Genomic DNA, 27,874 nt, shown 5'->3' on the forward strand with positions numbered 1-27,874 from the left:
TCACAGCGCTGCTGCCGAGTTTTCTGGCAAATGGAGCAGCAGCGCTGTGACAGGGAGAGGCGAGCTACGGGCTGCCTGTGTAAGAGAGTACTGTGCTGGGGGGGAAGCCAAAGAGGGAGCCAGGCTGTACCCGCACCACCAGAGAGACACACTGTACCCGCACCACCAGAGAGCTATGCTGTGCCTGCATCACCAGAGAGCCACGCTGTACCCACACCACCAGAGAGCCATGCTGTACCTGCACCACCAGAGAGGAAGCCATGCATTCTACTTCCTCCTCTCCTCTTCCTTTCTCCGTTGGGGCCCCTCAAGATTCTGTTCTTGGACCTCTCCTATTCTCAATCTACACCTCCTCCCTGGGTCAGTTGATTGCCTCCCATGTCTTTCAATATTATTTCTACACTGACGACACCCAAATCTATCTCTCTACTCCTCAGCTCACTCCATCAGTCTCCTCACGCATCACTAATTTACTAACAGACATATCAGTCTGGATGTCACACCACTTTCTCAAACTCAACCTGTCTAAAGCCGAGCTCTTAACATTTCCTCCCCCACGTGCCCCTTTCCCTGACTTCTCTGTCAAGATCAATGGCACAACCACCAACCCATCTCCACATGCCAGGGTGCTATGTGTTATCCTGGACTCTGAACTCTTCTTTCGGTCCCACATCCAATCACTGTCAAAACCTCTGAAACATCTCCAAAATACTCCCCTTCCTAACCAATGACACCACAAAGCTCCTAATTCAATCCCTGGTTATCTCTCGCCTCAACTACTGCAACTCCCTCCTCATTGGCCTACATATTCAGTCCATCATCAATGCTGCTGACAGACTCATCCACCTTCCAAGCCGCTCAGCATCTGCTACCCCTGTCTGCCAGTCCCTCCATTGGCTACCACTCACCCAACAAATTAAATTAAAAATACAAACAATAACTTACAAACGATTCACAACTTGGCCCCCAGCTACATCACTAACCTAGTCTCAAAATACAAAGCAAATTGTTCTCTTCGTTCCTCCCAAGACCTCCTGCTCTCTAGTTCCCTTGTCAACTCCTCCAATGCTAGCGTCTAGGACTTCTCCTGAGCCTTTCCCATCCTTTGGAATTCACTACCCCAATCTGTCCAACTATCTCCTACTCTATCAACTTTTAGGCAATCCCTGAAAACTTTTCTCTTCACAGAAGCCTATCCTGTCTCCACCTAACTACTGTACTTTCATTTTCTCCATCAGCTCATCCACCACAGTTATTACCTTTTTGTATCACTTGACCCTCCCTTTTGGATTGTAAGCTCTAACGAGCAGGGCCCTCTGATTCCTTCTGTATTGAATTGTATTGTAACTGTACTGTTTGCACTTACATTGTAAAGCACTGTGCAAACTGTTGGCGCTATATAAATCCTGTATAATAATAATAATAATTTTCTACATCACAAATGCTGCAGTGATATCTTACCTGCATCATTGCTATTTCGTTAGTCATGAGACCATAACGCACAACAATATTACATTCTGGGATATCAAGGCCCTCCTCCCCAATGCTGGTCGAAATGAGCAGATTTAGCGAGCCTTTATCAAAATTTTTAATGACATCCTGTTGCTGATTCTGTGAACACAGATATTGAATACAAAGTATTACTTGAACCAAAAGCAATTTAAAAATTGATTTACTATAGGAGTTAAAATGTTTTAATTGCAAAGCAATATCAGCATGAAGACGCTGGAATAACACATTACCATGATGATCTGATTACATTGCTATGATGATGCCATATCACTATAGGTAAAAACGCTACAGCACTAGTCAATGGGGTCCATTTATAAAAAAAATATGTTGTGCGAATGTCTTAATCACACAGCTGTCATGAATAATCACCATAATTGATTTACTATGTTTACTCCTTGCGATGGTCAACTCCATCTAGTGGCCATAATGCTGTATTATCCAAATTGGTGTAGTTCAGGAAAATGCTGCAATATTACTATTAAATGAAGCTGAATATCATATGATGTAAACATACTGCACAATATCAGTGAATGTTTTTTATAAATGGACCCATGTCTTTTTTGGACTAAGGCAACGTCTCAGTCCTGTTCTCCTTAATCGTACAGTTAGGACTGCTAATGTTATTTTTATTTTTCCTGTAATTGTTAAGGGAGCAATGCAGTCAGTTTCTGCTAGCAGACATAACTACTTCAATACCTGTGTCATGTGCTTGGTCTGATTGCTGAAGCCAGCTCCAGTTAGTGGTGCACTCTTTATATTCCGTTCCTTGAGAGTGGAATTGCTAGTGATCCAGTTGTGCAAGGAGTGGGTACTTTGCCGAGTGCGAGTGAAGATGATCCCGCGGGAACCCTGCGAGGACTGGAAGTGCTCCTTGAGAATCTCTTCAAGCCTCTTTAGATTGGGATTTTCATTGTTCTGGTCTCTGCTCAGTTCTAGCAGGTAGTCATTGTTATCTGTAAAAGCAAAAATAAATAAATGCACCTTTTTCCAGCACATCTGTAAGCGGGTTGAAATTATGCCAGTAAGCTGCTGCTCCAGAACAGGAGGGTAAGGGTTAATGCCTTTCCCGGTTCTTTGGTTTTGGTGGGTTGTTTTTGGGTCTGAACCAACGGTCGTGTGATTTAAAAGAGGGACAGTGGTCCGAAGCAAAGAGCCCCCAGCGGAGAGCCCCCTCGAGCACAGGGACCCAGAGTCAATAAAAGACTTGAGGGAGAAAATCAGAGAACCGCACCCAGGAGGAGTGGAAGAATGTCGCTTGATACTGCCGTTGTGTAAAAGGTCATCAAGACCTGAAGTTCGCCCCCCAAAGAAATCAATACTGAAAAATGACACTTGGATCCGTTGATCATACACAGACTCTACCTTTTACAGGTACGTATGTCAGGGCAGACTGAGTTAGGATTAGGGATGTAGGAGAAATATTGTTCTTACATGTTGGATTCTGAGATGTCTTTTCTAAGTTAAAGCTTTGAAACCTTGTTCCTGGTCTGGAGTTGTTCAGGGTGTGTGGAGAGAAACAGGGATAAAGGCAAAGAGGGAGGGGAGAAAGAGAGGGGGAACAGAGAGAAGAGGAGAGGGGGGGGGAGAGAGAGGGAGAGAGAGAGAGAGAGAGAGAGAGAAAAAAAAGAGGGACTGAGGAAAAGGGAAGAGACTGTGGGGGACCCATTGGGGTGGGGGGGGGAAGAGACTGGAGAAAGAGAGAGGGTGAGAAAAAATTGAGGGGCAGAAATGGGGGGGCTAAAGAGGGGAGACAGGAGGGTGAAAGGGAGAAAGAGAGGGGGAGAAATGGGGGAGAGGAGAGGAAATGGGGGGAGAGGAAGGGGAGAAAGAGAGTCGAAAGAGAGAAAGAATAGGACGGAGGGGAAGCAAGAAATGGGGGGAAGCAAGGGGGGAAGCAAGAAAGGGAGAGGAGGTAAGAGAGGGGGAAGAAAGAAAGAAAAGGGATGACAGAGGGAGGAAAGGGAGAGAGAAGGGTGGAGCAAAAAAGAGAGGAGATTGGATAGAGAGTGTGGGGGGGGTGAGAAGAGGGGAGGGAGAAGAGGTGATGGGCAAAGCAGAAGGTGGTGGGGGAGAGACAGGGGGGGTGTTATGTGTGTAAAAGCCTTGCTCACCAATTATGCCTTCCCCCACTCAGTCTGGTTCCCTCTTAGGCAGCTATAATAGCCATTGTTTCAGATCTCCTGCCCAGCTGCTCACAGAACCCTTTCACAGCACACTGCAGGCATTGCATGCAGGTAGTTGGAGTGTGGGCAGTGTTGGGCGGAGTGTGAGATTGAATAGGTGGTGGAATGAGGGAGGTGCTGAGAACAGCAGTGACAGGATGGGATACTGACACTTACAGCCCGACTCCCAAACAGAGTCCCTGTCTGCCCATAGAAATTACTGAGGGAGTCAGAGCGAGGTAGAAGAGATACTGCACCGGCCGCCTGCACCTCCGATAAGCCATGACTCCTACCTTCTCTGGGGCCCCACTGGCAGTCGGCTCACACTTATGATAGCGCCGGCCCTGGTGTCACTCCTCTGGCGGGTGTGTCACCGGGATGCAGTCCGCACTCCCGCACCTCCATAGCAACTATGTGGCAAATGAGGTTTAGTGTTGGTAAATGTAACGTTATGCACTTGGCTGCTAAGAATACGCATGCATCATACATACAGTATATATCAATGGTGGAGAAGGATCTGGGTTTTCTGGTAGATCTTAAGCTTAATAATAACATGCAATTCCAAGCAGCGGTTTCCAAAGCGAGCAAAATTCTTTTTTGTATTAAACGAGGTATGGATTCCAGAGAGAGAGAGAGAGATCATTTTGCTCATGTACAAATCATTAATAAGACCTCATCTGGATTATGCAGTTCAGTTTTGGGCACCAGTTCTCAAAAAGGATATCGGGCAACTGGAGAAAGTGCAGAGAAGGGCAACCAAACTGATAAGAGGCATGAAGGAGCTCAGCTATGAGGAAGGATTGGAGAAACTGAATTTATTCTCTCTTGAGAAGAGGAGATTAAGTCGAATATGATCAACGTGTATAAATACATAAGTGGTCTATATAGTGTACTTGAGTGTTGAGTAATTCACTGTAACGGGGGGGTACATTAGGGGGTACTCTTTAAGTCTAGAGAAAAAGAGATTTAATCTCGCTTGGTGGCATGTTTGCCGCCGAGCTCCCCACAATGCACTGCGCGCAGCATTTGGCATAGCTGGTTGTTAAGGAGGCCGCTACGTCCCTAACAACAGAAGAGTCATCAGCAATCAACAGGCTTCCCCGCGGACAGCTGAATGAAAAAAAAGAAAACATTGCCAGCAATAGAAAAGAGTGAAAAAAAAAAAAAACGCGTGGGGGTCCACCCCATTCCATACCAGACCCTTCGTCACAGGATTTGAGTAGGGGGATATAATGTGTGCCACACAAGACCAAACATAAATTATTAAAAAATATAAGATACAGCTTTATTGATACAATTAAAACATAGAAACATTAACCACTTCAATACTGGGCACTTTCACCCCCTTTCTGCCCAGGCCAATTTCTAGCTTTTAGTGCTGTCATACTTTGAATGAAAATGCTGTACTAAAACAACATTTTTATAATTTTTTGTGACAGATAGCGCTTTCTTTTGGTGATATTTAATCAAGTTTTTTTAATTTTTGATAAACAAACGAAAAAAGACCGAAAATTAAAAAAAAAAAAAAGGAGGTTTTCTTAGTTTCTGTTACAAAATTTTGTAAATTAGCAATTTATTTCCTTCATTGATGTGCACTGACAGGCACTGATAGGCTGCACTGATGGGCACTGATGAGGTGGGACTGAAGAGGAGGCACTAATATGTAGCACTGATGGACACTGATAGGCAGCAATGATATACAGCACTGATAGGTGGCACTGATAGGTGGCACTGATGGGCAGCCTTTATGGGCACTGATAGTTGGCCCCGATGATGCACTACTGATAGGTGGCACTAATAGGCAACACTGATGAGGAGGCACTGACAGGCATTACTGATGGACACAGAAAGAAAGCACTGATGGACACTGATTGGCATCACTGGTGGGCATCACTGATGGGACTGCACTGATAATCAATGCACTGATTATTAGTGCAGACCCCCCCTGTCAGTAGACCTGTTTGTCTGCTCTCCTCAACTCACGCGATGACCGGCACCTTCTATTTACACTATGATCGGCTGTGATTGGACACAGCTGATCACATGGTAGAGAGCCTATGTCATAAGCTCTTTACCATGATCGGAGATGCGGTGTGTCCAAACGACACATCACACCACTGACCACTGTGCTGCGTTCCCCCAGGGGCGCACACGAGTGGCTTGTTCTGAAGGAGGTCTTATGATGTCCAGTCAGAACAATGGAGCCCCCGCCAGGCTGTCATTCTGCTATAGGCCGGGTGGGAAGGTGCTAAAAACAATCCATTTCCTTTCTCAAGATCCATTAAATAACATAATGCATGTACAAAAAGCCTGGTGGATCGATGCAAAAGATTGCTTAATCGGGATCCACTTGCCCTTATTAAAGAAGGATATGGTGCACTATACAGCAGCTAAAATCTCACATATGTAGCACCCTCTAGTGTGCTTGAAGGATAGTACAGGTTTTTTTTTGAGTATGTAAATTTACAGGCTTGGCTGGCAGCCAAGCCTGGGTGTGTTTTTGTGATCTGGGTTGGGAGCAGAGCCGGTAAAAGGGGGGGCGGAAAGGGCGGATGCCCTGGGTGGTACAATTTATTGGGGTGGCGCAGTGAAGTGTCCTTCTAAAACAGCCGTCACTAAATGGCGGCCCGCCGTCCGAGTCCGGACTGAGTGATTGACTGATATAATTGTAAATGTCAGCAAGTGTTGGTTTGCTGGGACCGCTGGTTTCCACAGCAACCAGTGACGCTGCGTGCGTGCGCCTGCCCACTGCTCCTCACCGCAGGTCTCGGAGTTGACAGAAGACCAGCTCGCACTCACGGGCTGCGAGTAGGGGCGTGACGTCACATGTTTGCCCTGCCCCCCTGCTACTCACGGTTCCCGGGTCCTGGCTCTCCATATCTCACAGCTTCCACCCCTTCGGTATTTCAGTTGTGCCCTCCTGCATGCAAGGTATGTGGGCCACATGTTAACTAGTGATCACTAATGGGCATATTTTTATTGTGCACACTGCTGGGCATATTTTGTTAAAGGTCAAGCTGATGGGCACCTTTTTTTTATGTTAAGGGGCACTCTGATGGACAAATTTCATTTTAAGGGGCACGCTGATGGGTATATTGTTAATGTGCACACTGATGGGCATATTTTCTTAGGGGGCACACTGATGGACACATTTTGTTGTGTCTATCAGAGTGCATAAACAAAAATACTTTCCAAGGAGGGTCACAAAAGACGAGACCGCCCCAAGAAAGAAAGACGGCTACTGTGGCTGTAGCGGGCACTAAAGGATCAAGACAAAGTAAAATAACCACATATTTTAATAAATATCAAAACTACAATAATTAAAAGAATAACTCAGCACACTGAAGCTATAAGAAGCTGGTCTTGCTGGATTACAGATTGCTTTGCACCTGCAATACATCAAGATGTATGGTGCAAAAAACAAACACTGAGACAAAAACAAATATTAAACAAACAGATAACAAAAACGGTCCCGGCGCCTATGTGACCACACATGCAGTGAAACCCTGTAGGCTAACTGCCAATGTAAAGGTTAACAGAGAATAGTGTTATGTATAGAGGGAATCAGTAGATGTGTGGCCCCCAGGGGTGTGGAAGGGTAGCAGATACTGATGTGCATGGCTGACTAATTTTCCAGTGTCCCAGGTAATTTCCAAGCTGAAAAACAATTAGTTCATCCTTAGTTGTTCTGAATAAATGGAACGTATTTGATCTAATACCTATATGGGAATCATTACACCTGTGGTAAGGTTAAAGTTCCTGGAAAATATATTGCTACTGGAACAAAGTTTGAACATCCAATGAGGGCCGGATTCAAATATAGAGCGACCACTAGTAAGAAATTGATTAATTATGTATCCTTAATCAAGGTATTGTTCATAAATGTAGGTACTGATTTACATTGAATGTAACTATCATTGGTCCTGTGTCATCATTGGCCTCATAACACTCATGTATGGCTGTCCCTGAATTGGACCAGTACAAGAATCATGCAGTTCATGTAAAGCAATGGAGTCTATCAGGAGACATATGCTTGTATAATCATATCTCCTGTATCACCTGTAGATGGAATTTAGTCTCGCTTTCAACTTTTACTGCACACTGCTGGCATACATGAGTGTGTTTCTTATCTGTGTCCATTATGGATGTTTTCATTGAGTTTTTCGTTGAGCTTCTTCCCCTGCCTCCCTCTATCTTACTTCTTTTCCTCCTCCTCTACCTTTTCCTCCTCTACACTGTTGGCCATCTGCACTGGATAATATCTACATCTATGTTGTTTATGGAGGGATTGTGGATGTTCCATGAGTGACGACCTACCCCGTTATTATACCGGGAACGTCAGTCACCCATGGCACCACCACCTAGTCTGTTTGTTTAATTTTATGTTTATTTTTATTTTTACTTTTATATGTTTTTGTTAACTTTTATGTCTGTTCTTATTCTCACTTTGATTTAAATAGATGTGACTATAAACTTGACTGCCCCTGCTTCGCTATTGTTCCATCCCAATATTAGCAACGGACTACCTATATGTATCAATTATCCCAGTTAGGAAGGCATAAACTAACAACAAACACATCGAAGATGAACATCTGAGCTTCTTTTTAGCTTGTCCCTGTTTATTATGTTTTGAAGAAGCAAGTACTAGGAGGGGTAGCCTCACCTCAATAGAATAAAAGGGAGAGGTGAACGCCCGTCCCCTCCCCATCCAGACAAAGCTATGTGACACACCGTTGCAAAACGCGCTGACGTCATCGAGGCCCGAAGATGCTGCTCGAGTGATCCCCTAGCCCAAGCGGGATGTGGAGAGCCGCGAACTGAGTGCTTGGTCTGCATACACTCATTTAAACACTTCCCTGACTATACCGCTGCAATATTGCTGAAAATCCTGGAGTACACCGCACAATATACTAAACAGCGTCCTGCTCAAATCTTCCATCTATGGACAGAGACTTCTGTATGAGAAAAGAGGAAGTTGTGGAATCATTCCATGTACAGGTGATACAGGAGATATCGGTCAGCATATCTACACAGCGAGAGGAAGCGGTAATGTAGGAAATCATGATTATACAAGCATATGTCTCCTGATAGACTCCATTGCTTTACATGAACTGCATGATTTTTGTGCTGGTCCAATTCAGGGACAGCCATACATGAGTGTTATGAGGCCAATGATGATACCGGACAAATGATAGTTACATTCAATGTAAATCAGTACCTGCATTTATGAACAATACCTTGATTAAGGATACATAATTAATCAACTATCAGAAAAATGCCTTACTAGTGGTCGCTCTATATTTGAATCTGGCCCTCATTGGATGTTCAAACTTTGTTCCAGTAGCAATATATTTTCCAGGAACTTTAACCTTACCACAGGCGTAATGATTCCCATATAGGTATTTGATCAAATACGTTCCATTTATTCAGAACAACTAAGGATGAACGAATTGTTTTTCAGCTGGGAAATTACCTGGAACACTGGAAAATTAGTCAGCCATGCACATCAGTATCTGCTACCCTTTCACACCCTGGGGGCCACACATGCACTGATTCCCCCTATATATAACACTATTCTCTGTTAACCTTTACATTGCCAGTTAGCCTACAGGGTTTCACTGCATGTGTGGTGACATAGGCGCCGGGACCGTTTTTGTTATATGTTTGTTTAATGTTTGTTTTTGTCTCAGTGTTTGTTTGTTTTTTGCACCATATATATTGATGTATTGCAGGTTCAAAGCAATCTATCATCCAGCAAGACCAGCTTCTTATAGCTTCAGTGTGCTGAATTATTCTTTTAATTATTGTAGTTTTGATAATTAATAAAATATGTGGTTATTTTACTTTGTCTTGATCCTTTAGTGCCCACTACAGCCGCAGTAGCGTCTTTCTTTCTTGGGGAGGTCTCGTCTTTTGTGACTCTCCTTGGAAAGTATTTTTGTTTATGCTGTCTTTTGGTTAGGGCAGTAGCCTCTGAAATAATGGGAGCGGCATCGGATCGGCAACCATCACTATGTAGGCTGACATATGGTGGGAGTTTGGTCTTCTTTTCTTGTTTTGCCCATCAGAGTGCCCCTTAACATAAAATGTGCCCATCAGCGTGCACATTAAAAATATACCTATCAGCATGCCCCTTAAAATAAAATGTGCCCATCAGAGTGCCCCTTAACATAAAAGGTGCCCATCAGCGTGACCCTTATTTTATGTTAAGGGGCATGCTGATGGGCACATTTTATGTTAAGGGGCACTCTGATGGGCATATTTTATTTTAAGAGCAACACTGATGGGCACATTTTGTATTAAGGGGCACTCTGATGGGCAGAGTTTATGGTAAGGGGTGCTTTTTTTGTCCCAGCAGTTTGTCATCTTCGCCCTGGGCACCAAATGGCCTTGTCCCAGCACTGATTAGGAGTGACCTAGCATAGAGCTGCGTGACTCACAGGTGGTGTCATTAGGACCTCCCACTTCTTTCCAGATTCTTCCAGATTCTGCTTTCTGGAAAGAGAGATGGAGAGGGGGGTGGAGCCACCTGGGGTGTTCTGAGGAGCCCTGACCAATCCCCAATCTGGATTGGCAGGGGGCAGGCCTCCTTAAATACCCAGAGTCAGCCCAACTGGGGGAGAAGCTGATCATGTGGAAGATGGAGATGGAGTGTTAGGCTGTCGGGGCCTTTGATGGAGCTCCCCAGTCTGGGGGTGACCTTGGGCCTGGGCTCGGGTACGGATGGGACCCTCTTACAACCCACAGAGGTAGAAAAAGCACACATAGGAGAGACATAGAGGCTGCACACCCCGAAAATGAAAATCTCAATTTTTACAGAATACGTTATGCACCGAAACAATTATCCATAGTAGTGCCATATTTACCGTTTAAGAATGGAATGGGTGATCACATATCCGGGGTTATTTCTAAACGGCAGATAAATAATCTGGAAGGCCCTGTAGTTCTGCTCGTTGCCCACAAAGGAGAGGGACCCAGCAATCAAAAGGGGCTTACAAGGAGCCAGACTTTGGACACCACCCTCAGAGTCAAAATGAATTAAATAATTATATTGGGTAAAGCAATACAGGAGACTACTTTGGTCTTTCCTGATGCATGCGGGGCGAAAAGATTCAATGGAATCTGATCCCCCTACCTACCGACTTGTGCATTTATGGTCTTCTTCAGGGGGATGATTTGCTAAAAAAATATATTTAGAAATCTCAATTTTTACATAATAAGTTATGCACCAAAACAATTATCCATAGTAGTGCTATATTTCCCCAGTTAATATATTATAATCTTCACTTATATAATAATAATTTTTAAAATAATATTTTTTTATTTATATTATGACTTCCTAATCAGGAGTCTACACAACATTAACTAATGTTAATAGTGAATCTACATACTGACAAATATTATATAATACTTACTTAGCCCATTCATACTTTAATTATCTATTACTTTGATTATTCCCTTTTTATCTAATATATTACTGTTGCATGGAAATTTTGCCGCACGTGTCTCTTCTTCAGCCCCTCTGAGGGTGGTGTCCAAAGTCTGGCTCCTTGTAAGCCCCTTTTGATTGCTGGGTCCCTCTACTTTGTGGGCAACGAGCACAACTACAGGGCCTTCCAGATTATTTATCTGCCTTTTAGAAATATCCCCGGCTATGTGATCACCCATTCCATTCTTAAACGGTAAATATAGCACTACTATGGATAATTGTTTTGGTGCATAACTTATTATGTAAAAATTGAGATTTCTAAATGTATTTTTTTAGCAAATCATCCCCCTGAAGAAGACCATAAATGCACAGGTCGAAATGCGTTGGGTTTCTCTACACAGTCAAACATTCAATAACGGAATACTGTGTATACTTGTATTTGCATCATTGTACCATGGAATATTGTATGTATCCTATAGCCGGTATCTTTATATTTTAATTGTAACGACATTTGAATCCTTTGAATTTTTATCAAAGAATTTTCTACATTTATTCCATCTTGAATCTTGCTATATTGCTGCTAAAAAGCCCCATGGGAGAATTTTCCTTGCTTGTTTTTACAACCCACAGAGGTGTCCTGACCAGGAGGCACAGGATGAGCAAGAGACGACAGCGGGAGAACACTGCCGGGCAAGTATCCAGGAGATCCACAGAGGCAGCCAGGAGGGCTGGGGAGTGTTCGCACTGTCGGGAGGACTGGGAGGCATGCCTGAGAGGACTGAATTTCAGCAGTCTGGGATGGGTGCAGAGCCAGTCTGGAGGTTGGTGGTGGCACGGGCAGTGGAAAGGGGCAGCTGCAGCCAGGAGGGCTGGCAGTGCCTGAAGAGGTGGTACTGAGAGCAGTAGCCACAGGGACAGCTAGCACTGGAACGTTCTATTTTGCTACACCATAGGGGCCCACGGTCCCTGCCTGTCAAGGGCATCTGCTTTAGGCCTGGCTGAGCCACTGTCAGGCCTACAGTGCTAGCTAGTGCAGGAAATGCAGCAAGTGATGTGCTGGAGGAGTGAGGCGTGATAATCTGCAAGCAAGGAAGTGCAGGAGGAGAAGAGGAGATTGTATATACCATGGTCTATATAGTGGTCCCAGTAGTCCCATGAGACATTGGCGTGCGTTGGGGTTCTCTACACAGTCAAACATTCAATAATGGAATACTGTGTATACCTGTATTTGCATCATTGTACCATGGAATATTGTATGTATCCTATAGCCGGTATCTTTATATTTTAATTGTAACTTGACATTTGAATCCTTTGAATTTTTAATAAAGAATTTTGTATATATGTGGTGTATATAGTAGTCCTAACTGTGACTGTTGATCACTTGGGCATCTCATATGTTTCCCATCCCCCATTCAAGATAAATTCCCCTCAAAAAAAATAAAAAACAAGTGCAAGGACTGCTTTCATGTCTCTGAGCGAGTGAGGAGTGTGTGCCTGGCTGGGCAGGGTGACAGATGGACCACTACATTCAGCAGCCCCTATGGGGGTAACGCTACAGTTGCGGGCTCATCCGTGACATCTGTTTACAGGTAACCTGCCAGCCGTTGCCCCTAGCGACCGAAGTTGAATGAGCCGGGGAACTGCACTTGTTCCACCAATTAAGGAATCAAACCTAGGGGAAGGATTTATGTGGCCTGCATTCAGTACTACAGCATTAAGTGCTGTTGTCCATAGCAACCAGCAGGAGCTGCTTGCCATGTTATTGCTGCCCTGCTTACCCAGTTACCCAACCGCTGCTAAAATTCTGCAATTCAGTAATTTGCAATCCCCTGATGAAGTCACGTGACCGTGACGTCACGTGTAGGGACGGGATAGGCATCCAAGACTGGTATATGCAAACGAGCTCGCCGCTCGTAGGAGATACGTTTTCTGTGTGTTTTTTCTTGTAAGTGAAGTGAGTACCCTCACCATTGTTTTAATAAAAAACAACCTCTGATTGAAATACTACACTATCTGGCCCCTTCTTTCCTTTAATCCCCCTCCTGCTCCACTGAGAGACAAAGACCCACTAACAGCTCCATCCAGCCCAAGAATCCAAGTGAGAGGCAGTTAGGAGTACAAGGGAGAAGCAGCCATTACCAGCAACTTTATACGGTTACCTCTTTACCGCAAGGTAAGAGGCCACTTCACACCACTGTGTGTCCTGTGCACGAAGAGGAGATCACTCCCCATGCTATCAGTACCTTATTGCACTTTTTTGCACATTTTCTGATTAGCCACATTAAAAGGATTTAAATCGCATTGGACTACATTCTCTGTCCCATTATATATTTTGCACATGTTTGCCTTTGTTTGAACTTTCACAAGTTCTACAGTGGACTTATTTTGGTTATATGTTTATTATACACCGCATTTGCGATTTTTGCACATATTGATCGCATGTTGCACGTTTAATTTATTAATTGCTGTTTTTTGCACAATTTTTTTGCCTACTTGCACGATCCATTGAGGTGTTTAGTGACTGTATATTGATTTTTTGGTTATATGTTTATTATACACAGCATTTGCGATTTTTGCACATATTGATCGCATGTTGAACATTTAATTTATTAATTGCTGTTTTTGGCACAATGTTTTTTGCCTACTTGCACGGACCATTGAGGTTTTTAGTGATTGTATATTGATTTTAGTGTTTCCAGTAAGATACTTATCACATCTGGCCTTTATTTCAAGTCTTTATTGAATGATTTTCTTGCACTTTGCTATTACCACCGATTATTGTGGAATATCACACTGCACCTATTGGGTATAGAAGTGCTCTATATTGATTGTACTTATTCTTATATTGTTTCTGTTTTTTTATATGTTTATATCATTTTACGTGTTCTTTTACCTTTGTACTACTACCTCTAGCAGCATAGGTTTTTGTTTTTTTTTTTCTTTTCTTTTTTTTCTTTTTTTTTTAAGAACAGCGCAGCAACAATTTTTACATACCTTATTTCTATTGACCTATATTCGGTGCTTGCAGCAGTTCAACGTTCATTGCCCTTCGTTTACATGGTAGCGCAGGAATAACTATACATTTCAATTCAGTAACTTTCTACCATGTGCTGTCACCCATGGCAACCACGACGGGCGACTGCGCCCATAGAATACAAATATGTCCAGCGATCTGCTAATGCTGGACATTCTGAACTTATGCTTCAAACTCCTGCTTCAAACAGTAAAGTGTGCCTGGAAGTGTCTACTCTTGCCCGGGGTGATAGGGGTCAGCCTGCGGGTGCCTGCGGCGAGACTGTGCTAAAAGTGCTCCTTTCAGTGAGCATGGGCTACAAACTTTATTGTTGCAACCACTAGAAAAGTCAGCTGTCATCTGCTCTCAGTTGTTTGGGCACATTCGGTGCTGAGCGACATGCCTGGACAAGTCTTGCTAGTTTCATCATGCCTGCAAACTTCAGTTTGTCTGACAAGGGGTTACAGCAGCACACCAGGGGAGTCGCTTGCCTATCAGTTTTACAGATGCCAGCCTGTCTGAATATGAGGGGGCGGTGCCATGCTCTAGAGGAGACCTGCTAGCATGCATCACGAAGCAGAGGAGCAAGATGGCGGAGAGTGGTCCAAATATTCATAGCGCTGACCTGGTTGCCTGATCTGGAGCAGACACTGGATGACACTGGATGACACCGGTGTACGGTTGGAGCATTGTGGGGGATTCAGCCTCGGGGTGATTGCAGCCTCGAGCATTCTCCCTGGAATCCACCAAAGTGGGATTCATTATTTCTCTGCTCCAGGGCAAATCCCAGTTCTGGGCCTACCAGCTGCTGGAGCGGAATGACATATTGCTACAGTTCATGTCCACCTTCTTTGATGCGATGGCCAGTTTTTGATTGAAGACCCACAGCGGACCTCCACAGCAGAGGCTGCCCTTCACGTGCTCCAGCAAGGCCGCAGGATGGCCGAGGACTATGTGATGGACTTTAGGCGCTGGAGTGCAGACACACAGTGGAACGACGTAGCCCTGTGACACCAGTTCCACTTAGGACTTTCAGAGAACCCGAAGGACGAACTGGCATTCGTCGGAGTTCTAAGCACCTTGGAGGCCCTTATTACATTGGCCATCCAGATCAACCGGTGGCTCTGGAGCGACGGTCAGAAAGATCTTACCAGCAGCAGCGTCCGGTTTGGGTGATGCCTCGGATCCCAGCTCTTGCTTATCCTGCTCCTGCCAGCTCTGCTCCAATCCAGCTTACTCCAGCTGAGACACATAAGTGGCAAACAACCTTCTTTGTCAACCGCTTCCCTTCACCCGTCAGTGCCACTCACCTTACTCTTCTCATCTCATTCCAGTTGCTGGAAAGGGAAGTGCCAGTCACCACGATTGTTGACTCTGGGGCTTACAGTTGTTTTATTGACCTGACCTTTGCCACACAACACCTCTTCCTTTTAAGATCCAAGGTGCAAGGACTCTCTGTCTTCCTGGCTGATGGGTCAAGTATCAAGTCCAGACCCGTAACCCAAGAGACTCTTCCCCTACCTGTATTGACCACCTCCCAGCATAAGGAGATCCTCAGCCTTGACGCTATCGCGTCCCCATTATTTCCTGTTATTCTAGGCCTACCTTGGCTGCGGGCGCACAACCCCCAAGTTGATTGGGCCACAGGGCAGATCTACTTCCACTCAGCTTACTACCAGGAACATTGTCTACCGGGGCCCTCAGTTCCTCCTACTACATTATTTTGCATGGACTGAGTCTGAGGTACGACAAGCTGTACCTGAACCCTACCATGATTTCCTGGATGTGTACAGTAAAGGAGGAGCTGACATCCTTCCTCCACATCGGCCAAACAACTGCCCGATTGAACTCCTTCCTGGGGCTGAAATTCCCTTTGGCAGGATCTTTCCCCTCACTGAGCGAGAACAGGAAACACTGAAAGATTATATTCAGGAAAAGGGGTTAATTCGGCCCTCTACTTCCCTAGCAGGTGCAGGAATATTCTTTGCCCAAAAGAAAGATCACTCTCTATGTCCTTGTGTGGACTATCAGGATCTTAACAAAATAACTGTTAAGAATCTGTACCCTCTCCCCCTGGTACTTGATCTATTTCAGAGACTGAGATCGGCAATCGTTTTCACCAAATTTGATCTGGGTGGGGCCAACAATTTAATCTGCATCCGTCAAGGGGATGAGTGGAAGATGGCCTTTCGCACTAGATTTGGCCACTTTGAATATCTGGTAATGCCCTTTGGCCTTTGCAATAACACAGTGACCTTCCAACATTTTGTCAATTATATTTTTCAGGACTTTTTAGTAGACATGCGCAATTCGTTTTGTTATGAATTTGTTTTTTAACAAATTTCGACAAATTCGTTAATGCGGAAATATCAGAGTAAACGAAAACCCGTTTAACAAATTTTTCCGTAAATTTGAATATTCATAAATTCGAAAATGTGTAAATTCGAAAATGCGTAAATTCGCAAATTCGAAAATGCGTAAATTCGGAAAAATTGGAAATTGGAAATCTGAAAATCTGAAAATTCTAAAATAACGAAAATCCAAAAAATCTAAATAATAACTAATAATAACTTTACTATCAATAACTATTAAATTATATGTATTGGAATTACCTTTTAAATTTGGCTGTTAGTGAACGTAATGAATACAAATTCATCCGAAGTTATGATTTATCCGAAATAACGATTGCCGTATCTAAACGGATGGAACATAACAAATTAATATTAATAAATAATAAAATGTTTTTATTATTATTTATTATTAATTTGTTACGCTGACTAACAGACAAATTCCAATACCTATAATTTAATAGTCAGTGATTATTATTAGTTAGCTATTATTTAAAATTTTCAGATTTTCTTTCTTGTTTTCGGATTTTCAAATTTCCAAATTTATGAATTTTCGAATTTACAAATTTACGGATTTTCAGTCATAAATGGAAAAAAAACAAAAAACGAATGAAACGATAATGTAAACAAACACATTTTTCGGCAGTGCACGTCTACTTTCTAGACATGTTCATGATCATGTACCTTGATGATATCCTGATTTTTTCTGTTTCTTTAGATGCTCATCGGGGGCCATGTCAGGATGGTGCTGGTCCCACTTCACCAACACAGACTGTACGCTAAAGGTGAGAAATGTGAATTTGAACAACGCAGCATCCAGTTTCTAGGGTTGGTGATCTTAACTGAAGGAATCAAGATGGATTCCCAAAAAGTCTCAGCCATCCTGGACTGGTCCGCACCTACTGACAAAAAGGGAGTACAACGCTTTGTAGGATTTGCCAATTTCTACAGGAGGTTCGTTCGAGGCTTCTCTGCCATCATAACCTCCATCACACAATAACTAAGCAGAATCTCCACTTCCAGTGGACATTAGAGACACAGGTCGCCTTTGACACCTTGAAAAAACTGTTCACTTCAGCACCTGTCCTTAGGCATCCCGACCCATCCTTACCATATGTGCTAGAAGTAGATGCATCAGAAGTCGCTATTGGAACAGTCATTTTCCAACGCCAAGGTCCTAAAGATCCACTGCATCCCATGGCTTTCTTTTCCCACAAGCTTTCTCCTGCAGAGAGGAACTACGACATCGGGGACAGAGAATTGTTGGCCATAAAAGCAGCGCTGGATAAATGGAGATACCTCCTTGAGGGAGCAGCACATCCCATATTGGTCTATACGAACCACAAAATCTTAGAGTACCTCAGGACTGCTAAGAATTTAAATCTGCGCCAAGTGCCCTTGGCCCTGTTATCTTCCCAATTCGCGTTTTACATCACCTTTCGGCCAGGCTCGAAGAATGTGAAACCAGATGCACTATCTCGCATGTTCAATGACCTCAAGGAACCACCCATCCTGGATACTATCCTTTCTGAAGATATTTTTTTTACTCTTGTAGAACAACCTTCTTGCCCAGATGAAGCAGTCTTCGGCAGGGGTTCCTAGCCCTCCAGGGGTCACGCTGACACTTTGGGATGGATTGCTGTGGAATAAAAACAAGGTATTTGTACCTGAAAATGTACACATAACCGTATTAAGTCTGTGTCATGACTATTCCCTTGCGGTTCACTTTGGAGTGCACAAAACGCTTGACCTCCTAAAGTGCACATTCTGGTGGGATGAGTACCAGAGGTTAGTCTTCATGAACTGTGCAGAGGCTGGGAAAGCATCAAGGGGAACTCATCCAAGGAAACACTGCATGGTGTTGTGAGTTTTTGTTGCTATAAGAGACAGCTGTTGCTACATAGGTACAGAATATTGGGTGCAGGCTAAGGCCCTTGTTCTGTTATGCTGTCTGCCTGGCTGTTTTGTTATTGGAGTCTGCTGAACCATCTGCATATTGTCCTAATGTGTCCTGTGTAATAACCCTCTCTTCCGCATTTTGTTCTGTTGTGAGCACTAAACTCACTTTTGTGTTCATTCCAAAAGTGACTGGTGCCCCGGGGGTCAGGGGGGTACTATATCTAGAAATCCACTATGCAGTCTTCAGGATGAAAAAAGTTTACAAATCTGATCATGCTACAGACAATTTCTACTGTATGGAATGGTGGCAGGGCAGTGATAGATAAGGAAGGTCTCTGGGCACTGTCACTAGCTGAAATTACAGATGCAAATAGTTTTCAGAATGTTGAAATTCAGGAAATTGTCCTCACTTCACTAGGACATATACTAAAACTGAAATTCAGGAAATTATCACAAAGGATAAACTTTGTGCTCTTCAGCTGCAGGACAAGGACATACAGGCTATCATTGACCTTAAGAATAAAGATACTGAACCCACCAAAGTCAACAAGAGGTGCCTAGATAGAAAAGGAAAACAACTCATGCATGACTGGAATAAACAGACCGTACATGATAGCTTTTTGTTACGACACAAAAAATGGTTATTCCAGAACAGTTAACTCAAATAGTGTTGAAACACTTAAGCCTTGTACACACGATCGGATTTTTAGACGGGAAATGTGTGATGACAGGCTGTTGGTGGAAAATCTGATCGTGTGTATGCTCCATCGGACAACTGTTGGATAGCAGGTTTTAAAATTTTTCGAGGATAAATGTCTGTTGTCGGATTTTCCGAGCGTGTGTACACAAGTCCGTCGGACAAAAGTCCAAAGTACAAACATGCATGCTCAGAAACAAGGACGAGCCAGAAGTCTTGCAAACTAGCATTCCCAATGGAGAATTAACATTCGCGACGTGGCATATTATGAAATCTCGAAATACAGTGCACAATTCTCTTCTTCTTTAATGGGATAATAATGAAGCTTCTTTGCTGGTGATACTGATCGAGTTATTGCAAACAAATTTTCAAAGGCTTTTTTTTTTAGTGGTATCAAGAATAATATTATTATGCTTTTTTTTTTTTTTTCTTTTTTTTTTTTTGGCCAAGTTACCACAACACCATTATCCCGTAGTTTTTAAGATCAACGATACAACTATGTTGGTGTTCCTTGTCAATTTTACATTGTATTTTTTAAATGTAACTGCCTACACCCAAACTGTCATTTGAAGTAAAACACATAGCCATTATTCTATACAATTTTTTTTTGCGCATGAAAAAAGAAAACAAATAAAATTAGACATGCTCTCTGCCAAAAAGTGCATTCTTTGCATCCAAAAATATAGAAAATATACCAAATCAAATCATTATTCAACCAAAAAAATAATGTCAAAGCAATAATTCCAAGGCCAATAATAAATAACACGTTATCTTCTCCGATTTTGCAACATGGCTGGTTGACGAACGGCTGTTCAGAAATGAACTGAAAAGCGCAAAATGAAAAGTGCGAAATGAAAAGCGCAAATCAACACTCACCAAACATCTACTAACATGAAATTAGCAGAAGGAGCCCAAAGGGTGGGGCTAAAGAGCTAAAAAACAACGTAGTACATCACTACGTTCGTATTTGTTGGCCAATAATTGTGTGGCCGTGTGTATGCAAGACAAGTTTGGGCCAATGCCCTTCGGACAAAATTCCACGGTTTTGTTGGGCAACAATCCAATCATGTGTACGTGGCTTAACTTAACGACAAGGTCCATTGTGGAGCAGACAATGTAATCCAGCTTGCAAGAGAACACAGACAGTGTGCATTAATGGCCACTCACCTGCACCTGCACACCTGTCAGATTAAAACCCGTGGCTGTATTTGTACAGCTGCTATGTCCTCATAGCCTAACAGGTGGCTCCAGCCACATTAACAACCCACTCATTTATGTTGCTGTAAGGGCCAGAGCATCATGTGAATGTGGCATTTTTTACCATTTTTTTTTTTGAACATCCCATCCATTTTAATCGGCTGCCTAACACGTGGGAACGCATGATTTTTGTAAAATGTGTTGCATCTAACCGCATGGTACTGTGGCAAGCAACTGCACACATCAGCGAGGGTAGTGAGTTTCCTGTGGTGCAGGAAAATGCACACTCTTGCATGCGTTCATGCACCACAAGTGGGGGTGAACAAGCCCTAAAGGTTGTTATATGTAAGGAAACAACCTGGAATTTATATTAATGCTAGATCTGACCTTTTGGGTGAAGTTCTGCTTTAAAACAGATCAGTTAGTAAACAATAGACATGTGCAATTAGTTTCGTAAGAAAAAAATGATGAATTTCAATTAATACGAAAGAAATTATAGCGAAAAATAAATGAATTCGACATGATTCGTTCATTCGCAAAAGGTCAACTCAGAGTAAATCTTACAGTCCAATCAGCTGATTAATTTTGTACTGGAGGTTGGATTACTGGCAAAGTGCATTTCTGAGAACTGAGTGAGAAGGAGGTTTTATTGTGTTTGAGCATAGTAGAAGAGATATTGTCATTGTGTGTGTTAATGGATTCAATAAACAAACGGCTTTCCAAACTACGAATCGTTAACACCAATATATATATATACATACATAAATATCGAATCCAATCGATATACATACAAAATAAATCGATTCAGTATAACGAATATCGACACTCTACAGAAATAACTAATTATCTGATAACCAATTAAAGTAACATAGCAGTTTGGGTGCAAAGTTGAATAGAAAAGAGGAGTGAAAAGATTTCACTGAACCGAAGGGAACCAGACTGGGGGATAGGAGTGGGAAACCCAGCTATATAAAGTACACTAAGCTGTGCCAGGAGAAAATAAGCAGCTACACAACAGAATACATTTTATTGGTCGGCTGTGACAGTGAGGCAGAGGATGGGAGAGAGAACAGGAAAGATATAAAGGTTGGGCTGACAGGAGACAGGATAGATCAGAGCTTGATCGCAGGGATTGGGGGGGGGCATATTTGAGAGTGAGTATAGCAAGAATCTACTTTAAGGAGGAAGGGGAGAGAAACAAAGATAGAATCAGAGGTAAACTGAAGGGAACATGAAGGGAACATGAAGGACTCGAGTCAAACTGGTGGAGCAGAGTGGGAGAGCAGCTAACATTCAGAGCAATGAGTCGCTCTCTGAGAGTGTGACAGGAGGCCGAAAAACAGAATGTAGCTTAATGGCTACAAATGAACTTGTTTAGCTGCCCGGGCCCCCCTCTGGAACTGACAAGGCCCGGGCCCCATGCAGCAGGGCTGGTGGCACCCCCTTATCAGCAGCCCTGAGCCGCACAAACACCTGATGAAACAGTAAAAGAGGTAAACCTGTCCTCTGAACAACATTATTGTCGAAGAACACGAAATCCAAGGGAGATATTAACATACAAGACACTTGGCAACCCTTCTTTTCAAAAGCGGATTGTTTTCACAAATATGACTGAACAGCACTGAGACCCCTCCCAATGGCCAACATATACAAACGTTGCAATTCCCTCATGTTCATATTTCTTGCCAGGAAAAGTATTCACCCCCTTTGTATTTTTCGTGTTTTGTTGCCTCACAACCTGGAATTAACATGAATTGTTTGAGGATTTGCATCATTTAATTTACAGAACATGTCCACAACTTTGAAGATTTTTTTTTTTATTGTGAAGCAAACAACAAATAGGATTCACCCCCCTAAAGTCAATACTTTGTAGAGCCACCTTTTGCGGCTATCACAGCTCCACGTCGCTTTGGATAAGTCTCTATGAGCTTGCCAAATCTTACCACTGGGATTTTTGCCCATTCCTCCTTGCAAAACTGCTCCAACTCCTTCAAGTTGGATGGTTTGCGCTTGTGAACAGCAATCTTTAAGTCTGACTACAGATTTTCTATTGGATTGAGGTCTGGGCTTTGACTAGGCCATTCCAACACATTTACATGTTTCCCCTTAACCACTAGGCGTCCGCGCTATAGCCGAAAGACGGCTACAGCGCGGACTCCAATTGCCGGGAGGGCGTCCCTGGACGTCCTCCTGTTCACTTCCGCAATGCGCGCTCCTGGGAGCGCGCATCGGGGAAATTCTGCTCTGGCCGTGTCCCTTGGACACAGCCAGTCACAGATCGCCGTAAACGGCCAATCACAGCGGCCGTTTACAGCGTGATCCGAGCTTCCAATGAGAGATGATCTCAAATGTAAACATATGAGATCATCTCTCATTGCCGGCTTTCTCTCCTCACACAGAGACCGTGTGTGAGGAGAGAGAGCGATCTGTCATAACTGTGAGTGCCGAGCCTTCAGTGAAACACCCTACAGTGCCCATACAGTGCCCATACAGTGCCACATCAGTGCCACAGTGCTTCCATCTGTCGTTAGTGCCACCTGTCAGTGTCACCTGCCGTTAGTGCCACCTGTCAGTGTCACCTGCCACATCAGTGCCACCTGTCAGTGTCACCTGCCACATCAGTGCCACCTGTCAGTGTCACCTGCCACATCAGTGCCACCTGTCAGTGTCACCTGCCACATCAGTGTCACCTGTCAGTGTCACCTGCCACATCAGTGCCACCTGTCACATCAGTGCCACCTGCCACATCAGTGCCACCTGTCACATCAGTGCCACCTGTCAGTGTCACCTGCCACGTATCAGTGCAATCTGTCAGTGCCATCTGTCATCAGTGCCACCTGTCTGTCACCTGCCACATCAGTGTCACCAGTGTCACCTACCACATCAGTGTCACCTGCCACATAAGTGCCACCTGTCAGTGTCACCTGCCACATCAGTGCCACCTGTCAGTGTCACCTGCCACATCAGTGTCACCTGTCAGTGTCACCTGCCACATCAGTGTCACCTGTCACATCAGTGCCACCTGTCAGTGTCACCTGCCACCTATCAGTGCCACGTATCAGTTCCACGTATCAGTGCAATCTGTCAGTGCCATCTGTCGTCAGTGCCACCTGTCTGTCACCTGCCACATCAGTGTCATCAGTGTCACCAGTGTCACCTACCACATCAGTGTCACGTATCAGTGCCATCTATCACCAGTGCAATCTGCCAGTGTCACGTGTCATCAGTGCCACATATCTGCCATTTTTCATCACTATGTCACAAAGAGTATATTCAGCCGAGGAGGCATATAATATTCTTGTGGCCGACGAGAGCAACGGGGAGCTCTCCGCTTCAGATTCCTATTCAGATTCTGAGTCTGACGTGGACTACGAGCCTGTCCTCAGCAGTGGTACACTGACAGCCTCAGAGGAGGATGAGAGTCCGCCCGCCAGACGAAGACGTACTGGTGAGGATGCAGTGCCATCCACCAGCACCGCAATGCCATCCACTATCACCACAATGCCATCCACTATCACCGCAATGCCATCCACCAGCACCGCAGTGCCATCCACCAGCACCGCAGTACCTCGACAAAGTCCACGTACCAGTGGGGTGTCACCTCAGGCCCTAAGGGTTAGGTCCCATGCCAGCCTTCCCTACTCCCTTGAGAACCCCTTATGGCTGCCACCCAATTCAGAAGAAGCTATCATTCCCCCTTTTACTGCCCAGCCAGGAGTCCAGGTGGATACAGAAAATTTTTCACCATTAGATTTTTTCAACCTTATTTTTACTGAGGACATGCTTGCATCGATTGTGGCCCAGTGCAATCTATATGCCCAACAATACATCGCAAGTAACCCAACGTCCTATTATGCCCGTCCCTACGATTGGAGAGCCCTAACAGTGGAGGAGTTTAGAATTTTTTTGGGCCTCACATTCTGTATGGGACTAACCAAAAAAAATGTATTACGTTCCTATTGGTCTACCCTCCCCATCCACCACATGCCCATCTTTTCCTCTGTAATGCCCAGAACCAGGTATCTCATGATTATGAGATTCCTACACTACAATGACAATACCCAGAGCCCTCCCCGAAATGACCCACATTTTGACAAGCTATATAAAATTCGCCCACTACTAAAATATTTTTCTGATATCTTCCCCCAGTTATTTACCCCAGACCAGCACATATGTGTGGATGAGTCCCTGGTCAAATTTAGTGGCAGATTGGGCATAAAACAAATTATTCCCACCAAAAGGGCCCGCTATGGGGTGAAAATGTATAAATTATGCGACCGAGCTACAGGATATACCTATGCATTCATGGTATACGAAGGGAAGGACACCCAGCTACATCCCCTAATTGCCCAGAATATATCGGATCGAGTGGGAAAGTCGTTTGGGAACTCATAAACCCACTCCTGGAAAAAGGCTACCATCTATATGTGGACAATTTTTATTCTAGTCTGCCCCTGTTCCGAAATCTTCACAGACAGAAGACTCCAGCATGTGGCACCATAAGGAAGAACCGGAAGGGCTTTCCTCAAAGCCTCGTGAACAAAAAGCTAAGAAGAGGGGAAATGGCGAGCTTGAGGAATGAGGAAATTCTGGCTGTGAAGTGGAGGGACAGAAGGGACGTCTACGTGCTTTCATCAATCCACAATAACACCGTCGTGGAGGTAACCAGGAGGAATGGGGTAATCCAAAAGCCCACATGCATCTTTGAATACAACAAGTATATGGGGGGTGTCGACTTCAACGACCAGATGCTCGAACCCTATCTTGCCACGAGAAGAACATACCAGTGGTATAAAAAAGTTTTGATATATTTGTTCAATTTGGCCATATATAACAGCTATGTTATTTATCATAAATCCACTGCAAGCCCCAAATCCTTCCTTGGATACCAGGAGGAAATCATCACTGCCCTTATATACCCGAACGGCCCACCAGAAACCATTCGATCCGATGTGATTAGTAGACTGTCCGAACGCCACTTTCCCGAAAAAATCCCCCCCAGACCAACAGGCCAAAAACGGCAGAAAAAATGCCGGGTGTGCACCAAAGGAGGAGTGAGAAGAGACACTACTTTTTATTGTCCCCAATGTCCTTCCCAACCAGGCCTCTGTATAGTTAACTGTTTCCGCCGTTACCATACTTCACTAAATTATTAGTGAAGTATGGTAAACATAACCCTCACTTCCTGCCATTTACCTTCACACCCCTTATGCCTCTGCTTGCTCTGTAACTGACCCTGGCTTGTTTTTCGACCACGCTTCTGCCTACCGATTCTGTTTATATCTCTGCCTGATCTGGAACTGACCCTGGCTTGTTTTTCGACCACGCTTCTGCCTACCGATTCTGTTTATATCTCTGCCTGATCTGGAACTGACCCTGGCTTGTTTTTCGACCACGCTTCTGCCTACTGATTCTGTTCATACCTCTGCCTGATCTGGAACTGACCCTGGACTGTTTGACCATCCTTTTTGCCTGCCTCTTGGACTGATCTTGTACCCTGCTACTGGACTAGTGGGATTCATAACACAGGGGTCTCACATATGTGAGGGGCTCCAGAATTGTTTTTCTGGATGAAGAAAACATTTTTTTTTGTTTTCTCATTCCTAGATTAGGGTCTGGAGACTCGGAGGCTTCAAGAGATTTGGGTGGGAGAAGCCTCTACCCCTGTCCCCATTCTGTCCTGAACGAGGCCCTACTTCTGCCTGCTGCCTGTAGGACCTATGCCATCATGCCTCTGCCTGTCGCATGAACTGACCACACCACATGGATGGACCATGTTCCTGCCTACTACCAGGATCAATATTTTGGCACTGCTGGCAATCTCTGCCTGCACTGACCCTGGACTGTATATGGACAGTATCCCTGCCTGCTGCCTGTACTGACTATGGACAGTGTTCCTGTCTGTTGCCTGGACAATTGCGTTCGCTTTTGCTGACCAAGTCCCTGCCTGCTGCCTGGACCAGTGCTATCCTCCTGTGGACAACTGTGCTACTAAAACCACAGGTAATCTTTTTTTTTACCCTTTGCTCAGCAGAATGTATTTTGGGGTGTAATTCTTGGTATGTGCATGCTATGTGTCCCTAGAACACCTGACGGTGTTCCTTGTATGTGGCCAGGCTGTGTAAAAGTCTTACACATGTGGTATCGCTATACTCAGGAGGAGTAGCAGAATGTATTTTGAGGTGTTATTTTTGCTATGTACATGCTATGTGTTGGAAATAGCTTATAAATGGACAACTTTGTGTAAAAAAAAAAGCGTTTTCATTTTTTTCCACATTTTCCAAAAACTTCTGGAAAAAAATGAACCGTTCAAAAGACTCATTATGCCTCATAGATTATACGTTGGGGTGTTAGCTTTCCAAAATGGGGTCATTTTGTGGGCGTTTCCATTGTCCTGGTGCTCCAGGGCTTTCAAAAGTGTAATAGGTGGGTGAGAAATGAGATGTGTAATTTATGCTCCTAAAACCCTTGAAGGTGCTATTTCAGTATTGCGCCCCTGTATGTGGCCAGGCTGTGTAAAAGTCTTACACATGTGGTATCGCTATACTCAGGAGGAGTAGCAGAATGTATTTTGAGGTGTTATTTTTGCTATGTACATGCTATGTGTTGGAAATAGCTTATAAATGGACAACTTTGTGTAAAAAAAAATGCGTTTTCATTTTTTTCCACATTTTCCAAAAACTTCTGGAAAAATATGAACCGTTCAAAAGACTCATTATGCCTCATAGATTATACGTTGGGGTGTTAGCTTTCCAAAATGGGGTCATTTTGTGGGCGTTTCCATTGTCCTGGTGCTCCAGGGCCTTCAAAAGTGTAATAGGTAGTTAACAAGTTAGATGTGTCATTTTTGCTCATAGAACACTTGATGGTGCTCCCTGCATGTTGGGCCCCTCTATGTGGCTAGGCTGTGAAAAAGTTCCACACATGTGGTATCGCCATACTTAGAAGGAGTAGCAGAATGTATTTTGGGGCGTCATTTGTGGTATACACATGCCATGTGAGAAAAATAACCAATTACAATGACAATTTTATGGGAGGAAAAAAAAAAAAAATCTTCATTTTGTAAAGAATTGTGGGAAAAAATGACAACATCAAAAACCTCACCATGCCTCTTACTAAATACCTTGGAATGTCTACTTTCAAAAAAGGGGTCATTTGGGGGGTATTTGTACTGTCCTGACTTGTTCGGGTCACAAGAAATGAGATAGGCCACCAGTACATCAGGTGTGATCAATTTTTTATGATTTGCACCACAACTTGTAGACTCTAACTTCCACACAGACCAAATAATATCCACTAATTTTGGTTATTTTTACCAAAGATATGTAGCAGTATAAATTGTGGCCAAAATTTATGAAGAAAAATTAATAATTTGCAAAATTTTATTACAGAAACGAAGAAAAATGCGTTTTTTTTCTAAATTTTCGGTCTTTTTTCATTTATAGCGCAAAAAATAAAAAGCCCAGAGGTGATCAAATACCACCAAAAGAAAGCTCTATTTTATGAAAAAAAGGACACAAAATTCATTTGGGTACAGTATTACATGACTGAGTAATTGTCATTCAAAGTGTGAGAGCGCTGAAAGCTGAAAATTGGTCTGGTCACGAAGGGGGTTTA

At 43.7% G+C, this 27,874-nt stretch overlaps 1 protein-coding gene across 6 annotated transcripts in view; it reads right to left on the minus strand.

The window, feature by feature from the left end:
• Positions 1 to 27,874, minus strand: part of LOC141113175 (ATP-dependent RNA helicase DHX58-like) — a 437,515-nt gene that overhangs the window by 261,584 nt on the left and 148,057 nt on the right. For all 6 annotated transcript variants that reach the window (XM_073606104.1, XM_073606103.1, XM_073606102.1 and 3 more), the window contains 2 exons: positions 2,209 to 2,465; positions 1,462 to 1,611 (listed from right to left, as the gene is read on the minus strand). In XM_073606104.1, coding sequence (XP_073462205.1) covers positions 1,462 to 1,611; positions 2,209 to 2,465 — 407 coding nt within the window. The remainder of the gene's footprint in view (positions 1 to 1,461; positions 1,612 to 2,208; positions 2,466 to 27,874) is intronic.

This window comes from Aquarana catesbeiana, linkage group LG12 (genome assembly GCF_042186555.1).
Source record: "Aquarana catesbeiana isolate 2022-GZ linkage group LG12, ASM4218655v1, whole genome shotgun sequence".
Lineage (NCBI taxonomy): Eukaryota > Metazoa > Chordata > Amphibia > Anura > Ranidae > Aquarana > Aquarana catesbeiana.